Source organism: Lactuca serriola, chromosome 7, assembly GCF_051521515.1.
Source record: "Lactuca serriola cultivar US96UC23 chromosome 7, Lser_US96UC23_V15, whole genome shotgun sequence".
NCBI classification, from domain to species: Eukaryota; Viridiplantae; Streptophyta; class Magnoliopsida; order Asterales; family Asteraceae; genus Lactuca; species Lactuca serriola.
Genome location: NC_136414.1, coordinates 167318428 through 167340242, shown reverse-complemented (window position 1 = coordinate 167340242; position 21815 = coordinate 167318428). Strand labels below are relative to the sequence as shown.

Below are 21815 nucleotides of genomic sequence, written 5' to 3'. Positions count from 1 at the left end.
ACAGGATGTAAGTCTGGTTTGAAGTCGAAGTCTCATTATTGAAGGTATGTTGAATATCGTTGTAAAATTTGTTAACGGTGTGTTAAATTGATGTTTGTAAAATGATTTTATATTGGAATCTATAAGCTAAATCAAGACATATAAATAACTTAGAAGAAAGTTATCTTGAGATAGCGTTTTTTGACCTAATTTTGTCAATTCGAGCATTTCTCGATCAAATTGGGCAATACACTGATATGATATACTACCTTTTTAAAAAGGACAATTGCAAACTGTTTATGGTTATGGATGTTCAAGTTAATCTAAGCAATTGGATGATCAATAAATCATGAATGGAGGTGTTAGGCAGCGGATACCACACTTGAATCGAGTAACCATAATCTACCCAAATGAGATCATATTTTTGGGAGTTGCTTGTCATATCATATGGGTTATTGTTGATTTCATGTAGAAAATTGATGTTTGTGAATCATGAAATTGTTTAAAAGCATGAAAGAAACACCTTCATGACATTGAAATTGAAATCCTCGGGAATATAGTCCGAGTTTACAATATATATCATATTTTAAAACAAACATGCCTTTTATGTATCAAGGATACACTTCTAAGTGATACTAAATATCTTACAAATTACAATGAACTTTTAACTCATAGAAATACAATTGAAATCAACATAATCTTAAACTTATAAGACACATGATACTTGCTAAAATCCCTTGAAGACCAGACCTTATGCACCTTCTCCTTGGCCTTCCAACTTGAAGCTTATGACACTCCTGCAGATACATGCTAATTAGGTAAGGTTTATGATTATCTATAGAAAATACCACATCCACAGTCATAAAACGTGTACTTCAGAAAATATGGTTAAAATATGGATTACATACAAATTACTTTAAACATATATGTCTATATACAAACATGCCTTCATTAACATCATGATAAATGTATCGTAAACAAACAACATGTTGAAAATATAGACCAACATCACATAACTGGACTCATTACATATCCAAGTAAAAAGAAAAAAATATATTTTTTAGTATTTTAAATTTAAAATATGAATATAATATCTTCTTTGCTAAAATGCGTATTTTGCTTTATATATAATTTAATAATGTTTTGGTAAATGATAAAAAAAATTAAAAGTAATTCTTAATAAGACAAAGTTGAGAAACATATATATTACAATTAATCTCAACAATATATTGTAACAATTGCTACAAAGTTTTAAGATAATTTAACAAATTATTGTACCTTGGTTTCTCCTCGTGTTACGAAGTGGTCTTACCCATATTTCCTTCCTCTTTGTGAACCGATGACTATACCTTGTATACAGAAAATTCCCAATCACAACACCAACAACAAGCCCACTTCCAACTCCACAAAATACAATAATCCAATCAATTCTTTCGTTTGGGAGGAGAGACTCAAACTCTGACTCATACGTATCTCTTGTTGTTGGTGGAAGTTGTGACGCCTTTGAATCTTGACATTCTTTGGATAATGGTTGTCCACACAATCGAGAGTTCCCCATGTAGGAGTTGTTCTCAAATGTATCAAACTGTTTTCCATGGGGTATGCGCCCCTCAAGATTGTTGAATGACACGTTGAAAATGGAAAGGAAGCCGAGTTCCACCAACTGTTGAGGAATTTCTCCAAGTAGCTTGTTTCGAGAAAGATCCAAAGATTCAAGATTCTTTAGGTACCCCAACGATGGCAAGACGCCTCCAGAAAAATGATTGTTGGAAAGATTGAGTGATTGAAGCCCTCGAAGATCTTGGAGTGATAGTGGAATTTCTCCTTCAAAATGGTTACAAGAGAGATCAATAGCCATGAATATGGTTAAAATCTTTTCGTAATTTGTTCTGACACCTTTGTGTATTATTGTCATCGAGTATGATGATTTCGAGTAGCCCGCTTCGAAGTTCAATTCTATTCCCAGAGTCGATGATTCGCCAACATAAGCTGATTTCATGGCATTCCAAGTTTGGAAGTAGTTTTGGTCCAATTGACCACTAAAACTATTGTTCGAGAGGTCAATAATCCGCAAGTTAGAGAATTGTGAGGAAACAGTTGCCGTACCTTGAATTGGACCATAAAATTTGTTGGAATGCAAAACAAGAACTTGCAGTTTGGCAAGAGTTCCCAACCAAAAAGGAAAGACATCATGAAAAGAGTTATCTCCGAGAGAGAGAACCTCTAAATTTGTACAATTTGTCAACGATCTTGGTAGTTGACCCATAAATCTATTTTCGCTCAAATCAATACTTTCCAACATGCTTCCATGCATAAACGCATCCATCATTGTCCCACGAAACTTATTTCCTCTTAGATTCAAATCCACCAACGAATTGCTTAAGCTATCGAAACATGAAGGAAGAGTTCCACTCATGTTGTTAGAAGACAAATCTAACCGTCGAAGAGATTTCATTTCACATAGCCATGGTGGTATCTCTCCATTCATATTATTATTTGAGACATCATAAAAAACTATGGTTTGTGGTGGAATTGGTATTTGACCTCCTACGTGATTATTCCTAATGAAAAATCCTTCCAAACGTTCCCACTTGAGAAAAAAAGGATGCTGATGAAAACCAGTGATGGAGTTGAATGAAAGGCTAATCACTTGTAATGTTTCTTGGCTATTATTCCAGATCCATACTGGTACCCGACCCTCAATTTTGTTATGGTCAAAAACTAATGTCCTCATTTTATTTTGGAAGCGCAAAAAACCAGGAAATTTCTTTAAGTTACATGATGACAACTGTAAATCTTTCAGTTGTGGTAAGGTGCTAATGGTGTAGTTATCAGTAGGCACTAAAGATATCTTGTTACCACCTAACATAAGAACTTCGAGTTTGTTGAGTCCTAAGAATATGTCTAAGTCTACCCTACCAATAAAACTGTTAAAATTTAGACGAAGGGCTCGAAGACCATTGAATTTAGAAAATGAGCTTGGAATTGGTCCTTCCAATTGATTACCTTGAAGGTCTAACATTGTTAGTTGGGTGAGGTTGAAAAACGAGGGTGGTATATGACCATTAAGAGAATTCAATCCCAATGAAAGAACACTAAGTTTAGTTAAGTTTGCAAGAAAAGATGGGATTTCACCGTTTAAGTTGTTATCGGATAAATACAACAGATTAAGCTTAGTGAGCTTTCCAAGCCAATCGGGTAATTGTCCTTTCTCAAAGTTGTTACCATTAAGTTCCAAAGCATTAAGTTCTGAAAGACCTACCAATGAAGGAACAAATCCTGTGAACTTATTGCCACCAAGAGTCAAGAAAGTGAGTTGTGTCAAGTTAGAGAGTGAACGTGGAATGCGCCCTGAGAATGAACATCTAGAAAGTCGTAAGTCGAGTAAGTTGTTGTTGCGAAATTCAGGAAGGTAACCAATGAGGTTGGGATTAAGTGCCACGTTAAGAATTTTCAACTTTGGCAACTCGAATATGGCTATAGGGAATTCATTTCGAAGCGAACAATTATATAGCCTAAGTAACCTCAAAGAAGAAAAGTTGACCAAAAAGTGGGGTATGGAAGAACTAATGTCAACAAGGGAGAGATCGAGTTCTTCAAGTCGTGTTAAGTTTTGCATTAGGTTCTCCATGCTAGGAGTGTGAAGTTGTAGTGGATTCCTTGACAAATCTAAAGATGACAATTGCATCATTTGTGAGATTTCAATTGGGATTTGGCCACTAAACCCACAATAAGAGAGGTTTAGGCTTCTTAATTGCTTTAGACGAGCAATCTCGGATGGGATTTGAGATTCATGAAAGTTGTTCATGGCAAGGTTGAGGCTTTGAAGATGAACAAGGTTGAAGATGGTGGTGTTAGAGTTGATATGCCCACAAAGAAAGCTTTCGCTCAAGTCAAGGCCGATCACATGACCATATGCATCACCGTTTCTACACTCCACCCCATGCCATGAACAACAATCAAAACCAACAATCGATGCATTGTTTGTGGGCTTCCATGAGTGGAAAGTTTGAAACCAACTAGCACTACAAAGTGCTTCATCATCTTGATGAATCATGCTTTGCTTAAACTGAAACAAGGCTGAACACTCTTCATCATGGCTTAGAGATGATCTAGCACATGTGACTGTGATTAACATATATAGAAGGGAGATGATTTGCAACATGTTGAAGTGATTCGAGTATGGAGCCATGAAAGAAAAAAGGGTTGATATGTATTTTATTTGTTTGTGAACTTGTAATGTTCTTTATATAGACCATTTTTGTTAATTGTATAAAATAAATTAGCTATGTTATATTCATATAATTCATACACTGAAATAAGTCAACATTCTCACCAGTTAGATATTTCTATGCTATCCATCGACATTCCACAAGTCAACTGAAAAAGTCTAGTGGCCCTAACCATACAAATGCAAAAATCCAATATTTTATTTGAAGCATCAATAAATCAATAACACATTTAAAAATATGATAAAAAAATTATATATATATATATATATATATATATATATATATATATATATATATATATGGACTCAACGATTAAATAACTAAACATCTTTACTTTTTTTTAAAATAAAAATAGAATTAAAGTCGATAGTATTCAATAATTGCATTATTTTGAACGTGTAACAAAAAATTAATGTTGTAACTTGTTTAAAGTAATATGTAACTTTTTTACTTATTTAAAATAATTAAATTGATATACTGGAATTAATAAAGTTATAAAATTAACATTGTAAAAATAAAATATATAATCGAAAAGTTTATATAAAATTCTACAATCCGTGTGGACCTAATGCCCCACTATGTGTCTCAACTTCTTTGGTGGGTTATAGAAATTTCAAACTTGTAATCGTCGGTTGTTTTTATCGTATGCACTAAAATCTTTTTTAGAGTCAACTAGCTGTTTATCCGTGCTAAGCGTCGGGTGGCAAAAAAAAAATTTTGGAAGATAGTTTTATTCGTGATGATTAGTTTCCTTTAGACGTGAGCTATTAATTGCGGCCATTTGGTAAACTATTTTGTGTCGAATAGTTCATTTCAACGGATAATTTCTTGGTAGGTGCATAGTCATACAATACGACAGAAGTTGAGTCTACATTTGGAATTTCATCTAATAGTTCATACTTAATTTTACAATATATATATATATATATATATATATATATATATATATATATATATATATATATATATATATATAACAACAATCTGTAATCGTGTAGTTTTGTACATTTATAACATGTCCGATATATAAACTACATCAATCTGCAATCATGTTGCTTCATCTGCTAGCCATGCATTAAACATCAAATGAGTATCTAAGATACATATTTGAAGAAATTATAAAATAATAAGTTGTTGATTGTACCTTGTTAATCACATAAAACTTCTTTGTTGTAAATGGTTTCAAGTTTGAAAATAAGTTGCTATAATAAAAACGTTCATCAAACAGATCCCACAACTGTAATCAAAACATATGGATAGAGTTCTTAAAAAATATGTCAAATTTGATTTTTCTATAAATAGACCAAAATGCCCTTTATCCAAAATAAAAACAAAAAATAACCTTTTCTTTTCTTTTTAAGCAACCATTTGCACATATCACATTTAATAATTTTTTTAATCAAATCGGGGCAAAACAGTTCTTAAAAAAATATGTCATTGGAATGAAAGTCAGATTTCTTAATAACCTTTTCTTGTATACTATTCCCGAAAATATGTTCTTAAGAAAATATGACGTTGGAATGAAATTCAGATTGAAACCAATATTTTATGAGCAGGGGCAAAACGGTCAGATTTGTTGCAATATTTTTTTGGGAACACATAGTCACACAACAAACATAATACTTTCGTTTGTAAAAAATGTTAAAAAATTATATTTTTATAAAGTAGAATGCTTTTTTGTGTATATTTTCAAAAGTTTTATTGGTAAATTTCATTTTTCTATAAAAGGACCAAAATGCCCTTTATCGAAAATAAAGACGAAAAATAACCTTTTTTGTTCTTTTTAACCCACATTTTGCACATATCACATTTAATAACTATTTTAATCAAATCGGGGCAAAACAGTCTTTAAAAATCTGTCAACAACGATACAAATTTTCCCAAACAAAACATACTCACACTTTCAAAACATTGTACTTTTGTTTGTAAAAAATGTTAAAAATCATATTTTTATAGACTACAATGCTATTTTCTGGATATTTTCTATAGTTTTATTGTGTCAACATCATTTTTCTATGAAAGAGCCTATAATTATCGATATGCAGTAAATTAATAAACTTTTAAGATTTTCTTTTGACTTGGCCAATAAAAAATTAACAAATATCAGCAACATATATTCAAATTGCATATGAAGAAGTAAAAAAAAAAAAAGGAAAAGACGAAAATACTTTGGTAGTGAGATTGAAACCAATATTTCCGAGTCTAAAGTTAATTGTTCCATTTCAAGTTCAAAGTTCGAAAATAGAAGAAATGTTTACCATGGAGGATAGATTTGAAGTGGAAGTAGATTCTCTAAGCTCTGTTTCCAGCCTCTCAATTGCACCTCTGAAAACCAAGGATAAAAGCGTGAGTTTAATCCAAATATATGAAACCTTGAGAGACTTTTTAGGCAATAAAACAATTTTAAAAAAATGGAGAATATGCCAACCTGCGGATACCAAGAGCTTTCCTCATATCTCCAGATGAATCTGCAACTTTCTGCCAATCAATATTTAAGTTACGTCAAATCTTATAAATTTTGACATTAAAATTAGAAGGAAAATATATATATAATAATGTGGTGTACAAGATACTCACCCTTGCACAAAGTTCCAGTGCTTGTGGCTGGAAAATAGTGTAAAGAAGTGCCTGATGAAACAAGACATTCATCAAAATATAAACATTTTGTAGAAAATAAAGTAACTTAAAGCAAAAAAAATAAATTAAAATTAAGAGTGCTAAAAAGATTAATAAAGAATATTTACCATTAGTCGTTGTTTGAGAATCATGATGATTTGATCCATGGTGTATGCTCGAAAAGACAAAACCATTGGTTTGCCTAGTAGAAACAATTACAGAAAACATCCATTAACAAAAATCCAAAAAATAACATATACCTATCTGGCTAAATTCAATAAATAGCAACCTAGTTTAGAGATTGTAACTCATAATTTAGATATTGTAGTTTTGGAAGGAAACGGTCTGCTTAGTCAATTACATTAGCTATACCTGTAAAACAAGATCCAATAAGAAAAACATAGATAAATCAAGAACACATTAAACTGAAAAACACCATGTCAAATCATAACTATCAATATAATTTTTGAAAAGGGCAATGTTGTTTGCATAAATAGATCATGGAGCACCACCTGGTCCTTTGTAATCAAGTAATCCAATTAATCAGCAATAACCAACCTATTAACAAATCATTTATCAATAACTATTCACATTGCTATAATTGGATGGATTTTTCAAATGTAGCTAAAAAAGGCATATACATCTTACATCATTTTTGTGCCAGATGACTGTTGCTTTTGAGAATATAATTGTTGAATTTGTCTTAAGGGTGTAGAACAGTTGTTGACCTTCTTATGTGGTTGACTCTTTCCAAGTATCTGCCAAAGGCATTAGCTTGTAAGCACTAAGTTGGTTGCATATGAGCCAATTCATATCAATGTATTGATAAGGTTTTACCTTGTTGAAAATTTCTAAAGTACGAAGTTAGTGTTCTCTATCTCACTGGTTAGCCGTCTCGATTGTACTCAATTTCGATTACAAACAAAGGATTAAGTTTAGAAATTGCTCGAATGGATAGATTACAAGTTTCCCTTCTGGTACTAGAATCGAAAAGAGTTGCAGGTATAAGAATTGTCAAAGAGGAGTATACCTGCGGCGACAGTGGGATCAGCGGTTGTAGCTGCTTTGGGGCAATTTCTTTTGAAGTGCCCTACTTCGCCACAACTGTAGCAGGCTGGACTGATTCCCGCTCTGGATGATTGGTTCGTTGATTTGACTGGTTTTCTGCAGGTTCGAGCAAGATGGCCCTTCTTGCCACAGTTGTCACAGATCCTTTCGCGACATGGACCAGGAATGCGGTGATGGTAGCTGCACTTATCACACCAAGGAAGGGTACCAGTGTATCCACTGGTAGGAGTTTGGGCCGTGGAACCGACAGCCGAAACAGCAATAGGGAGAAGACCCTTGCGTACTTTGGGCCTTCCGCTTGTTCCAGAATTTCTTTTTGCTTCTGCCTCCACTGGTGACTGGCTCGGGAGTGGTAGCCTCCTCATCAGAGTTGTCTTCATGATCGATCAGGATTTTCGCAAGACATTTAGCACTGTCATAGGTGTCTGGCTTCGCAGCCAAGACATTCCCTTTGGTTGGCTAGATCATCGAATCTTGAAGTGTAAGCAGCTATGTCGGAACCCTTCATCTTAAGGTTCCAGAGTTCGTGTTCTAGCTTCTGAATTTCGCCCCGAGGGCAATATTCTGCGAGTAGAAGCTCCTTCATAGCTTCCGAACCCATGGCATTTGCTACAGGTAGAGTTAAGGATTTGACTCGATCGTTCCACCAAGTCAGGACTTTGTCAAGAAAGGTGCAGGCGGCGAACTTTACTTTATCAGACTCCGAACAGGCGCATATTTTAAAGATTGATTCGATTTTCTTGAACCATCGGGTGAGGGAAATGACACCTCCAGTGCCATTAAAGGATGTGGGATTCGCGTTCATGAAGTCTTTATAGGAACCCCCTTTTTGGTGTCCCTGACTGTTCTCTTGGTTTTGAGTTTGAGTACCACCGGAACCATCCGAGCTCCTTTGAGACATAGCAGCTACCACTGCGGCATTGACAGCTGCCTGGAACATCACAGGGTCAAATTCAGGAGGAGGTGGTGGCGGAGGGTTGTTGGTGTTCTTCGAGCTGGGTCTCTTTCTTAGAGGCATCGTGGTCTAATAAGATCAGGAAAGAGAGGATCATAAGTCCTCTGAATTGAATCAAGAGATATGGAACAGGGAATATCTCATCAAGACAGATATAGCACCGTGTTAAGCGATAAGGCAGGAAAGAGTTATCAAGACAGAACAATTTATCGCTAGAGGAATGATCAAGAAAAAAGGCGTATACGAGGATTTTCTACAAAGGATTGACTCGAGAAATACTCCCATAGTATTTCATGATTCACTGCAACGACGACTCGTTGTTTGGGGTATTGGGTAAGTTTTAGGTATGCCGCATACCACAGTCACTCCCAAGCACATGTTGGTCGTGTCTCGAATGAATATAGTTGGCCAGGCTATATTGACCCTAGACACGACTACATAACTGCCCAGGTTTAACCGCAACGTACAACACCCATTTACTTATGTTTTGTTCTACTTGTAGTTACGGATCTCGACGGCTCGGTATACTTGTATACTTTTGAAAATACTTATAGTTTGAAGGATACTTTTAGTTCAGAGCACTTAGGCCCTTTAATGTTTATAGTTTTATACCATGTAAGGTTTGGTATACTCTGTTCACTATAAACAAGGACTCTGATACCAATCTGTCACACCCCGAAAACCAAAGGTGGAAACATTTCCGGGGTTGACTCCACGTTGAGTATCAAATCCAATGTACATAGTAATCACAGTAAACAACCATTACATTACATATATTTGAAAGTTTACATTTGTTTCAAAAGTAAATTGTACAAGTGTTATACATATATCATATGAACAAAAGTAGAGACGAGTCTTCTGCGCACTCCGTCTTCACCAAAAGATATCACCGGGTACCTGTCTAACGTGGACCTGAGAATACAAGCGATTTGAAAATCAGCATAAAGCTGGTGAGTTCATAAGATTGTTTGTTTTCTGAAAATGTACCAGTTTCCTTTAGTTTTTCGAAAAGGTTTGTTATCCAAGAAAATCCCATATTTTCTTATGTAAAACAGTTTAGTTATCTTTCATTACAGTTCAATTACGCGTTGTATGTTACTCCAGGAAATGCCATATTTTCCTAAATACAAGACAGATTGAATATCACAGAGTATAGTTTAATACACAAAACTATATATTTAGAATCATGGGATTACTATCCCGAATTAGATATAAAATACTTTAATATATGTGAACTGTAGATAGAAAGTAGTTTGAAAACCTTGGGACTAACATCCCGTACTACATATAGATTTAATACCATGGGACTATCATCCCGGAATAGATACAAGATAGATTGTTAAAAACCATGGGATTACTATCCCGTACTAGATATAAGATAGATTGATAGAATCATGGGATCACTATCCCGAACTAGATATAGATTCTAACCATAGGAATAACATCCTGCACTAGATATGAACCCTATAGACTAAAACCATGGGATTACCGTCCCGAACTAGATATAAGATCTAAAGATAGAAGATTGATATAAAATCAAATCCAAAACCAAAGTCGTGAATAAACTTATATTAATACATATTGTGAGTCGGGTAACCATGCTGATACGACAACGAGACCTCCTTGACGCTTGTCAGACGTCGGACGATATCCAGAATTTGTCACCCCAGGCGTGCCCACCTAACTGTAGCTAGAAGTTAAGGTGTGGGATTGTCAGTCCCGAATAGATCTATTCACAAATTCCTCGCTCGCCCTCCAGGAGACTCTGGTTACACTTCCGGGGAGGATTTACTGATCATCCATAAAGGGTAGTGACTAATTCACAAACTAGTACTAAACTATTCACAGGGTTCTCATACGATATCAAACATACAAAAGATTATGAAACATAATACAGTGAATACAGATACATACAATGAAACTATCTGGCAATACATTCAAATGATGCGGAGATAAATTGAATCAGACATAGTTTATCTAATAACTTTATACACATATCAGTACATGATAAAACGAAAACTAAAGAACCCCAAATTATTCCCATAATAATTTGATTATTTTTGTTATTTCCTTAACTAACATTCCTTTAGTTGTAGTTGATAAATCATCCCTTATGCTCAGCATAATACATAAGGGGTAAAAGTATTTATAAGTTTGCCAGATTTTATTTGAAATACATCAAAGTTATGTTTTGAAAACATTTATAGTTTGCTTGTATTCCCCCCCCCCCCCTGAAAACATTGAAAAATCATTTAAAAATGGTAGGGGTATGAACTCACCGGACAAGAAACGTGACGATTTAGGATGCTAAACGTTGGTTCGAGGCTTGCAAACGCACGAGGTTCCTAAGTATAATGCAAAGATATACATTTGTATCTAATTAGGACTTAGATTATTTAATTGTAAGGGACAAACACTTTTAGTCGCGGAAACACCCCATTGCAAGAGTTTGGAGGGACCCGGGTGGCGTTTAAGGACTTGAATGACCGGGAAATGGAGTTTACTCTTAAAGAGTAAACTCATACAAGAGTTTTCGGCCTATAACACCCATTCCCCATGAGTTTACAGCCGTAAACTCATGGTGGGGTGGTTTATGGTGCAAATTGGCTTGAAACACTTAAAAGGGAAAATTCTAGGGTTGGTTTAAGGGCTTGGAATTAATTTAAAACACCAAATGACAACACTTAAGGGAGTTTACGGCCCTAGCATGGAGTTTACGGCCCTAGCATGGAGATTACGGCCGTAAACTCCTATATACCCTTGACTAAGTGTTTTAATGTCTCCAAATTAATCACATGTGATTCCTAAAATTGTTCCAAGGCCTTTCATGAAGTTTTAAGGGACTTTTGGCAACATTTTTAGAGTTTACGACCCATGAGACCCCCTCATGGCCGTGAACTCCCTTAGTGTATGATTTATTATGTTTAAAGGTCTAAAACTTGTTTGTATACACTTCTAGAATTTATCCAAAGGCTTTAGGTGTGTTAAAGTGGCATTTTAACACATTTAGAGGAGTTTACTCTCCATGAACAATGAGTTTACGGCCCAAGCATGATCTTGGCCAGTAAACTCAAGTTTACTCCTCTAAATTGATTTTCAAGGTGTTCCAAGGCCAAATCCATAATTCTAAAATTCGTATCTAAGCTCCAATGGTGTTTTGGAAGGGTTTAAGGGCATAAAAACCCCATTTATATGAGTTTACGGCCCAAGCATGTTCTTGGGCAGTAAAATCATGTTTACTCTTCAAAATCCATGTTAAAGGCATTCTAAGTCCAGTCCATTAAGCCATTAAGCCATATCTAAGTCCCAAAATTGTTTAGGAGGGGTTTAAAGGCATAAAAACCCTCTTATTATGTGTTTACGGCCCAAGCATGCTCCTTGGCCGTAAACTCATGTTTGAGGTCCAAAATCAAAGTTTAAGTTCGGATTTGAAGGCTAATGAGGTTGTACAACAAGTTAGGGAAGGTACCTTGGTGATTAGAAGCCCTAAATTTGAGATTTTGGACCCTTAAACTTGAATTTAGGAGAGAGGTTAGAGAGAGTAGTGAGAGAGAGAGAGAAAAAGCTTCAAATGAAAGGCTTATCATGTTTATATAGGTTGCAAAACTTGGACATAGTGGAATTCTACCCGATACCAGCATTAAACGGGGCTTTTGGTCGCACCCGATTAAGTTTTCGTAACCCGGCGGGGACGTTTCTATAATTTTTGAAATAACTATTTTGGGCTAATTTCATGAGTTCCTAAGGGATTTGGACACTCATTAGCATCAATTAAACATATAAGTTTAATTAACTTAACCCAAAAACGACATCGGAACGTTTCGATATACGGCGAGTTATACGGGTAGAATGGGTTTTCGGCGATGAACAACTTCGGGTTGTTACAATACCAATGCTTGAATGATGGCTGTTGTTGTATGAAAACTCTGCTAAGGGTAAGTAGGTGTCCCAACTCCCTCCAAAATCCAAAACACATGCTCGGAGCATATCCTCAAGCGTTTGAATCGTCCGCTCGCTCTGTCCGTCCGTCTGCGGGTGGTATGCGGTACTGAAATGCAGCCTCGTACCTAACTCCTCATGAAACTTCTTCCAAAACCTGGAAGTAAAACGTACATCCCGATCTGAGACGATCGACATCGGAACCCCATGTCGCTATACAACCTCCCTGACATATAACTCTGCCAACTTCTCCGCAGAAGAGCTCTCACTGATGGCTAGAAAATGAGCGCTCTTCGTCAATCTATCCACAATCACCCAAATTGCATCGACCCCCCTTGCAGTCCTTGGCAATTTGGTGATAAAATCCATGATAATCTGTTCCCACTTCCATTCGGGAATCTCCAGTGGCTACAATTTACCGTGCGGACGCTGGTGCTCGGCCTTAACCTGACGACAAGTCAGGCACCTCTTGACGAACCATGCAACGTCCCTCTTCATACAGGGCCACCAATACTCCTTCTTTAGGTCTAAATACATCTTAGTAGTCCCGAGATGAATCGAGAATTTCGACCGATGCGCTTCCTCCATCAAAATGGTATGCGTACCGCCCACAAACGGTTCCCAAACCCGACCCTGAAAAGTCATGAGTCCCCGACCATCCGTAACGAATTCCGATACCTGACCGACAACCCGCTCCCTCTTCTGGTTTTCTGGTCTTGCAGCCTCAGCCTGAGCTCCTCGGATGGTGTCCAAAATCGGAGTCATCACCGTTAACCTCATACAAATATCTCGGATCGGGGCGCTTTCCGCCCTACGGCTCAATGCATCGGCCACCATATTAGTCTTGCCCGGGTGGTACAGGATCTCACAATCATAATCCTTCACCACATCCAACCACCTCCTCTGTCGCATGTTCAGATTTGACTGATCCATCAAGTACTTCAGACTCTTGTGGTCCGTGTATATGGTACACCGAACCCCATAAAGATAGTGCCGCCAAATCTTGAGGGCAAACACCACTGCCCCCAATTCCAGGTAGTGGGTGGGATATCTCGACTCATGAGGCTTCAGCTGCCTCGAAGCATATGCTATAATGTGTCCCCTCTGCATGAGTACCGCCCCTAAACCTGATATAGATGCATCACAGTATACCACAAAATCCTCCATCCCTTCCGGGAGTGCGAGCACCGGGGCCTCGCACAATTTCTGACAAAGGGTCTCAAAAGAGGACTGCTGCTCCGGTCCCCATGAAAATGCAACACCCTTCCGGGTCATCCTAGTAAGTGGCACGACAATCTTGGAGAAATCCTTGATAAACGTTCGATAATAGCCGGCCAATCCCAGAAAGCTCCTGATCTCAGTGGGTGATCTCGGCACTTCCCATCTCATCACCGCCTCAATCTTGGCTGGATCGACCAATATCCCTTTCTGGTTAACAAGGTGCCCTAGGAACTGGACCTCTCGTAACCAGAAATCACACTTGGAGAATTTGGCATACAGCCTCTCCGATCTTAATACTCCAAGAATTTCCCTCAAATACTCCTCATGCTGCTCCCTAGACCTCGAATATACCAAGATATCATCAATGAATACGATCACCGACCGATCCAGCATCGGCCTGCACACCCTGTTCATAAGATCCATGAATGCAGCCGGGGCATTGGTGAGCCCAAAAGACATCACCACAAACTCATAATGTCCATAACGAGTTCTAAATGCAGTCTTCTGGATATCCTCATCCCGGACCCTCATCTGATGATAACCCGACCTCAAGTCTATTTTGGAGAACCAAGATGCCCCCTGCAACTGATCGAACAGATCATCGATCCTAGGTAACGGATATCGGTTTTTAACCGTCAACTTGTTCAACTCCCGGTAATCGATACACATCCGGTGCGAACCATCCTTTTTCTTGACAAAAAGAATCGGCGCGCCCGAAGGTGAGCTACTTGGTCGAATAAACCCTTTTCCCAGCAGCTCCTGAAGCTGAGAGGATAACTCCTGCATTTCTGGTGGAGCGAGGCGATAAGGCGCCTTGGCAATGGGCGCCGCTCCCGGAACCAGATCGATACGGAACTCCACTTGCCTTTCCAGAGGCACACCTGGTAATTCTTCGGGGAACACATCCGAAAACTCGCATACTACTGGAACGTCGTCAACCGAATTGGGCCTCCCCGCGACCAATTGAGTGTCCATCATGTCGACGATGAATCCACTGCAACCCTGCTGCAAACTCTGTCTCGCCCTGGCAGCCGAACAAAACGCTGACCCACACCGGGTCCCCTCGCCATACACAGTAAGCACTCCCCCGCTAGGGTCTCGTATAGTCACCAACTGTCTCTCGCAGTCAATGACTGCTCCAAACTTACTCAACCAGTCTATGCCCACGATGACACAGACATCTCCATCGCTATAGGAACCAAATCTATAGGGAACTTAACACCAAAAACTTCGAGCACACATCCTCGAATCACGTCAGTGGCGTATACTGCTTTCTCATCCGCTATGGAAACCCGCAGGGGTCGACTCATCACCTCCCGATCAATACCGATGTGCTGGCTAAAAGCCAAAGATACAAAAGACCGACTCGCACCCGAATCAAATAATACCAAGGCAGGTACAAAATTCACAAGAAAAGTACCTACGCATATCATAACATAACCACAATATCTTAGCATAAAAAGTAAATACACGAAAGAATACATACCAGCTACGACATCGGGCGCCGCGCGGACCTCCTCCGCAGTCAACTGTAAAGCTCTCCCACGAGCCTTCGGAGCCTCGGCTTTCACCGGCCGAGTCTCGGTAGTCCTAGCCGTAGGCACAGATCCCTGTGCTGATCCCTGGTGAAGCTGAGGACACTCGGCCTTCCGATGGCCGGTCTGGTTGCAATGAAAGCAAACCATAAATCCCTTGGGGCAATCCCTAGCAATGTGCCCCTCCTTGCCACACTTGTAGCAAGCACCCGGTCGACATGCCCCCTCATGACCCTTGCCGCACTTTCCGCAAGTGCAGCCCTTCTGACCTCCCGTCCTCGAATCGGCGGACTTGGTCCGCTTGGCTGCCGGTTGGGACTGAGCCGACCGCCGATCTACTCGCTGAGACTCGGCCTCCTCCCTGGCCTGGGTCTCCAACTCGATCTCTCTCTTCCTGGCATTCGCCTGGAGCTCAGCAAAGGTCTGGTATGACGAGTTCGATATGAACTCCCGAATATCCCTCCTCAGTATACCCAAATATCGGCTCATCCGAGCCTGCTTAGTGGACACTAGCTCAGGGCAAAACATCGCCCTCTCATGAAACTTCCGAGTGATCACTGTAACAGAATCATTACCCTGCTTGAGGGTCAAGAACTCCTGTACCAACCGTTCCCTCTCCACCAGGGGAACATACTCGTCTCTGAACATAGTAGTAAACCTCTCCCAAGTCACAGCTGAAACCTCCGCAAGAGTGAAGTTCGCCGTCACGAACTTCCACCAATCCTTTGCTCCTAGGCGGAGCTGGTTCAAAGCGAACCGTACCCTCAGAGACTTGTTGACCGCGCAGAGTCGCCAGAAGAGTTATGCGGACAGGCGTCGGTCCGAGCTCGAGTTCCAGGTTGGTGACCTTGTGCTCCTAAAGGTCTCTCCTTGGAAAGGAGTGATACGATTCATGAAGAGGGGCAAGTTGGGACCCCGATATATTGGACCTTTCAGGGTAATTGCTAGGGTAGGCAGGGTAGCCTACCGGTTGGATCTACCTGCTGAGTTGGGAAAGATCCACAACACCTTTCATGTCTCTCAATTGAGGAAATACATTGCCGACGAGTCGACAGTGGTGCCATTAGATGATATTCAGGTGGATGCAGGCTTGAACTATGTGGAGAGACCAGTGGCGACCAGGGATCAGCACAGGGATCTGTGCCTACGGCTAGGACTACCGAGACTCGGCCGGTGAAAGCCGAGGCTCTGAAGGCTCGTGGGAGAGCTTTTCAGTTGACTGCAGAGGAGGTCCGCGCGGCGCCCGATGTCGTAGCTGGTATGTATTCTTTCGTGTATTTACTTTTTATGCTAAGATATTGTGCTTATGTTATGATATGCGTAGGTACTTTTCTTGTGAATTCTGTACCTGCCTTGGTATTATTTGACTCGGGTGCGAGTCGGTCTTTTGTATCTTTGGCTTTTAGCCAGCACATCGGCTGGGAGGGAGAACTAAGCATTCCTTATAAGGGGTGTGGATACCTTCCTTAACACAAAGCGTTTTAAAGCCGTGAGGGCAGCAGATCCCATAAGAACTCTGCAGTTAAGCGTGCTCGGGCGGGAGTAGTACCAGGATGGGTGACCCCCTGGGAAGTCCTCGTGCCGAGTGGCCCAAAGCGGACAATATTGTGATACGTGCCATAGGGGGATGTTACATACAGGACCATAAACATAATAGTAAATGTATTTCATGGATTTTACTGTTCTTATAAGTAATAATTGTGTCAGGAACTTTGACTATAGTATTAATGGGTGTGATTAACAACACGAGAGAGAGAGAGAGAGAGAGAGAGAGAGAGAGAGAGAGAGAGAGAGAGAGAGAGAGAGAGAGAGAGAGAGAAACTTTGACTATAGTATTAATGGGTGTGATTAACAACACGAGAGAGAGAGAGAGAGAGAGATTTTATATTTTTGTTTTTTACATGTTCTTTTTAATATTCTTTCAATATTTTAATATTATAATTATTAAAATTTTAGGGGTGTCAATTTATGACATGACACGACAAAAATACACGAAACGAAACGAAATCGGGACAAAATCAAAATTCGAATTCGTGTTCCTGTCGTGTTCGTGTCAAGATTAAAAAACACGATGTCGTGTCGTGTCCGTGTTCATAAATCAACACGAAATTGACACAATTAAGCATATGGTTGTCGTGTTTTTCGTGTTTGTCGTTTTTTTCATGTTATATATATCTTTAAGTATGAATGAAATACACTAATAGTTATGTAATATTATTTTTATCGTGTCGTTTCGTGTTGTCGTGTTTTAATTGATTCGTTTTCGTGTTAATGAAAAAAAAACACGACATGTGTCGTGTCGTGTTCGTGTTATATAAAACTTTGTCGTGTCGTGTCGTGTCAGACAAAAACACGACACGATTGCTCGATTTGACAGCCCTAAAAATTTCGGTGTTGAAAACTATTTTTATTTTGTAAAATTAATTTGTTTAAATTTCAATTTATTGTAAATGTTAAAAACAAACAAAATTTTTATTACAGACTGTAGTTGTTTGATCCATTTCTCCATTTCTTCTTCTGCAGACATGGTCTGTAGACTTCATAAATTTTCGCTTTGAAAAAAAAAAAAAAAACTTTTACCATGAGAAAACTTTAAGTCTGATTTTTTAAAAATATGAAGTTAAAATATAAAAATTAAGGTTTTGTATGGAAAAATTATTGGCCCAATTTACTTTCATAGGGACATAGGGACCTGATGAAATATCACAAAGACGTCGTATGACCGGTTTACCCTTCCTGCCTGTAGATCGCTCGCAACGTATTTTCCCCAAATTCAAATTAGTGAGAGGGAAAAAGAACCCGCTCTAGTTCTCATCTGCGTTTCTTCAATTCAGACAACCTGTGAAAAAGAAATCATAATTGTTCTTCATTGTGGAATCCCAAATTTTCCATAGCTTGTTACAAGGTATCAACAATTTCGAAATCTGCTAGGTTTAATTCGGTGTAGTCTTGGAGGTCGAACGACGTTATTCAAAAAAATGGCAGAAACCCTAAGCCCTAGCCGTACACCAGGCCACAAACAGAGAGCTTCGGTCCTCTCCCCGGATCGACCTTTATTTTTGGGATCTAACGATGATAAGCTCGAACGTGCTCAAGCACGCGCCGCTCGTGCTGCAGCGATCCGCCGGAAGCCTGTCGCGATTAATCAAGCAAACGATGCTAATCCTGCCGACCCTTGTCTTGGCCAAGAGCAGATTATGGAGTTGTTTCAGAATTGCATCAAACTCGCCAGTGAAAATGTATGTAATTTTCCTCTAGGCAGTGTTATGCATCTTTACCTTTTCACTTGTCGAGGCATGAGATGATTTTTTTTTTTTTGGGATGCAGAAAATTAATCAGAAGAATACGTGGGAGCTGAATCTGATAGATCATCTTTGCGACATTATTAAGGTTGAAGAAGAGAACGACGTGGAGACCAATTTTCAGAAGGTATATAACATAGTTTTATGGTCCTAGTTATGGTTTTTCAGATTAAGTTTCATTTCTCTAGTAGTATCATGAATGCTGTAGGTTTTCTTCTTAATCTTTACATTTCTCACACATTCAGATATTTTCTTCGACTTCAAAAGATGCCTAAGGGTACCAATTGTACAGATGAAAGCTGTAAAATAGCATTCGTTTGTTTGTTGATATGAACTGAAGCTTTTGCTTGTTGATAAACAAACACACAACTGTTACATCTCGTGACAATCATAAATACCAATTTACAATTTTCTGAGTGTAGGCTAGCTGCACCCTTGAAGCTGGAGTTAGAATATACTCAATGAGGGTGGATTCAGTTCATTCTGAGGCATATAAGGTTCTTGGAGGCATTAGTCGAGTTGCACTAGAAGCTGAACAAGGTTAATTTTGTCATTTAGCATTTGATGTTCTGAAAATCAACAGGAACCAACTTATAAACACTTTATACTATTCTGTTAAACCAGATACTGTAGAAGATGGCAAGACTGAAAACATGCCAGGAGAATGCACTTCAAAGAAAGAAAAGGAAATAAAGGTTATCCAAGAAGTCAACAACCATTATCCAAATTCATTTCTCAATTTCTGAATTTCAAGTTTTGAACTAATGAATGATGATATATGTACATATTACATGCAGCTATCTCCTTTATCAACATTGGAATCATCCTTTGAGGCTCTTAATGTGAAGAAATTTGATGGTAGTGATTCAACAGAATATCTTTTGTTTGTACTTTGGGCATATACAAAAACTTACAGAAAAAACCATTTCATTTTTGTAGTTGCATTTGCTGTGGATCCTCTCTATCATCAAACAACCGCACAATTTGATGAAGGAGGATCAAAAGGTCTTTTACTAAATAACCTTGGAGTCTATGGTGGATGCCGAATGATATTTGATTCACTTGAAGTACCTTCAAAGTGCATGTTATCTTCAAATGAAAATAAAATAGATACAATTGATATCTCTTATACCAAAGGTTTGTTTCTTGTTTCTTGTTTCTTGTTTCTTGATTCTTCCATGTATACAACAAAAATGGTATCAAAGTTGTAGTTTTTTGTGTTTTGTAGATTGTATAGAGCAAATGGCATCAAACTTTACAAAGAAACTTGAAATCTCACCAAGTTTGAAGGAAATAGTGAACATGTTTGATGAAGATAACAAAAGACCAGTGGATACGTTTTCTTCTTCCCAAAACTCCATAGAACCAGATCATGAAGCTTTTGAAGGCGACTTCAATGGTGGTGAAACTGAAAACGATAATTCAGGGACATGGGACTTTATCAATGACAACCAGACAAGTCTGAATGATGATGACACTTATGATGGAGATGATGGACACTTTGAACAACCTGATCATCTTCAGGTTCTTGAATCTTGATCGTTTCTCAAGTATCTTTTAAAAAAAAACAAAACTAATAATCGATTTATTTATAGGAAAACGAGGCATATGTTACTACTCATGATGATGAAAAATCCTCAACAGTTGACAGTTTCTTGTTTCTAAGCCTTGGATTAACTGGAAAACATAACGCATGGGCTGGACCTGAACATTGGAAGTATCGAAAAACTAAAGGTAATATATTATTATAATTATAATTAATTATTGTTTTATAATTATTTTGATTTTGATATGGGGTTGTTTTAAAGGTCCAGAAGAGGTTGTGAAGGAAAACGGATCACCATTAATGGCGAAAAGTAAAAGAAACAAGAAACAAGAACCTGATATAGATTTCACAAAAGCATTGGAATCAGATAGTGATTTGGATAGTATCTTTGCTCCTCCTAAAAACCCTAAGACATTACTTCTTCCTGCAAATAGAGAATTTGTTAGCACAATGCTTCCGGAAGATTGCCATTATCAACCAGAGGATCTTGTCAAACTTTTTCTTCTTCCAAATGTTATGGTAAAGTTGCAATTTTTTTTTGTAAAAATATTTGATTTTATTTCACCCTAATTCATTAATCTTGATTTTTATGTAGTGCCTTGGGAAGAGAGGAAGAAGATATTCGGGTAAGTTGAATTTTTCTTAAATCCAAAAATATATAATTAAAATTATAGTAAAGAAAATAAATGAAAGTATGTTGCTATTTCATTTAGATGAAGAAGGAGAAGGGAATAATAATAATAATGAAACATTTGCATCATGGGATAATGATTGTGGCCAATTTGATGATGGAAATGTTTATAATAGTGATATTGAAGACTCCACCACACTCGTCTCTCAGCCACGCCAGGTTTAATTAATTAATTATTTATTTATTTATTTATAAAAAATATAATCCATTTATGAAATTTATAATAATATATTTAAAAAAAGGTAAACAAGATTGAAGTGGAGTATGATAGAACATCAAAACAAGTTGATGTTCAAGCACTCAAGGAAATTCTTTGGTCATCTATTCAAGAAACACATGTTTCGCCTCAAGTGAGTTATCTGCTTTTATTTCTGTTAAGTCGTTCTTTCTGTATTAAGTCTGACTGTATAAAGTTGTGTACACAGAAGGAGACGAAGGAGTTGTCTTTCAAGGAAATGTTGGCGGCTTTTCCAACCGATGTGAAAAAACAAGCGGCTGCATCGATCGATGCAATCTCTCCGCATTTGTGTTTTATATGTTTGTTGCATTTGGCTAATGAGCATGGATTGAGCATCCATGGATGTGATCTTTTGGATGATCTCACCATATATGTTCCCTCCATATAGTTGTGATTGGTGTAACACTATTATCATGTAACATGAATTGTTTTTGTTGAAAATTGTGTAAACGAATTGAAATGGATGTTCTTAAATTGATTGTTGTGATGGGTA

The 21815-nt window shown here is 38.1% G+C and overlaps 2 protein-coding genes and 1 pseudogene across 2 annotated transcripts; 1 reads left to right on the top strand and 2 right to left on the bottom strand.

Annotated features, from left to right (window-relative positions):
- Positions 1-501: 501 nt before the first annotated feature.
- Positions 502-4177, bottom strand: LOC145063021 (receptor-like protein 7). The gene is made up of 2 exons (XM_079010622.1): positions 1258-4177; positions 502-776 (listed from the first exon to the last, which is right to left on the bottom strand). The coding sequence occupies exons 1-2, from the start codon at positions 4169-4171 to the stop codon at positions 766-768; spliced, it is 2925 nt and encodes a 974-aa protein (XP_078866748.1). The 5' UTR covers positions 4172-4177; the 3' UTR covers positions 502-765.
- A 2047-nt stretch (positions 4178-6224) lies between these two features.
- On the bottom strand, positions 6225-18072 carry LOC145064530 (cell division control protein 6 homolog B-like; annotated as a pseudogene).
- A 187-nt stretch (positions 18073-18259) lies between these two features.
- On the top strand, positions 18260-21815 carry EMB2795 (condensin complex subunit). The gene is made up of 13 exons (XM_079010687.1): positions 18260-18784; positions 18873-18974; positions 19270-19387; positions 19472-19542; positions 19645-19705; positions 19787-19984; positions 20076-20371; positions 20443-20581; positions 20656-20912; positions 20989-21019; positions 21107-21243; positions 21327-21434; positions 21510-21815. Exons 1-13 carry the CDS (start codon positions 18524-18526, stop codon positions 21708-21710), a joined length of 1980 nt encoding a protein of 659 aa, XP_078866813.1. The 5' UTR covers positions 18260-18523; the 3' UTR covers positions 21711-21815.

What these genes read in the sequence shown, in the direction of transcription:
- EMB2795 (XM_079010687.1), top strand. Translation starts at nt 18,524, where the DNA reads ATGGCAGAAACCCTAAGCCCTAGCCGTACACCAGGCCACAAACAGAGA. An exon ending in GAGAGGAAGAAGATATTCGG is followed by an intron (nt 21,020 to 21,106) that starts GTAAGTTGAATT and finishes TATTTCATTTAG; the next exon opens with ATGAAGAAGGAGAAGGGAAT. An exon ending in TCGTCTCTCAGCCACGCCAG is followed by an intron (nt 21,244 to 21,326) that starts GTTTAATTAATT and finishes ATTTAAAAAAAG; the next exon opens with GTAAACAAGATTGAAGTGGA.
- LOC145063021 (XM_079010622.1), bottom strand. Translation starts at nt 4,171, where the DNA reads ATGGCTCCATACTCGAATCACTTCAACATGTTGCAAATCATCTCCCTT.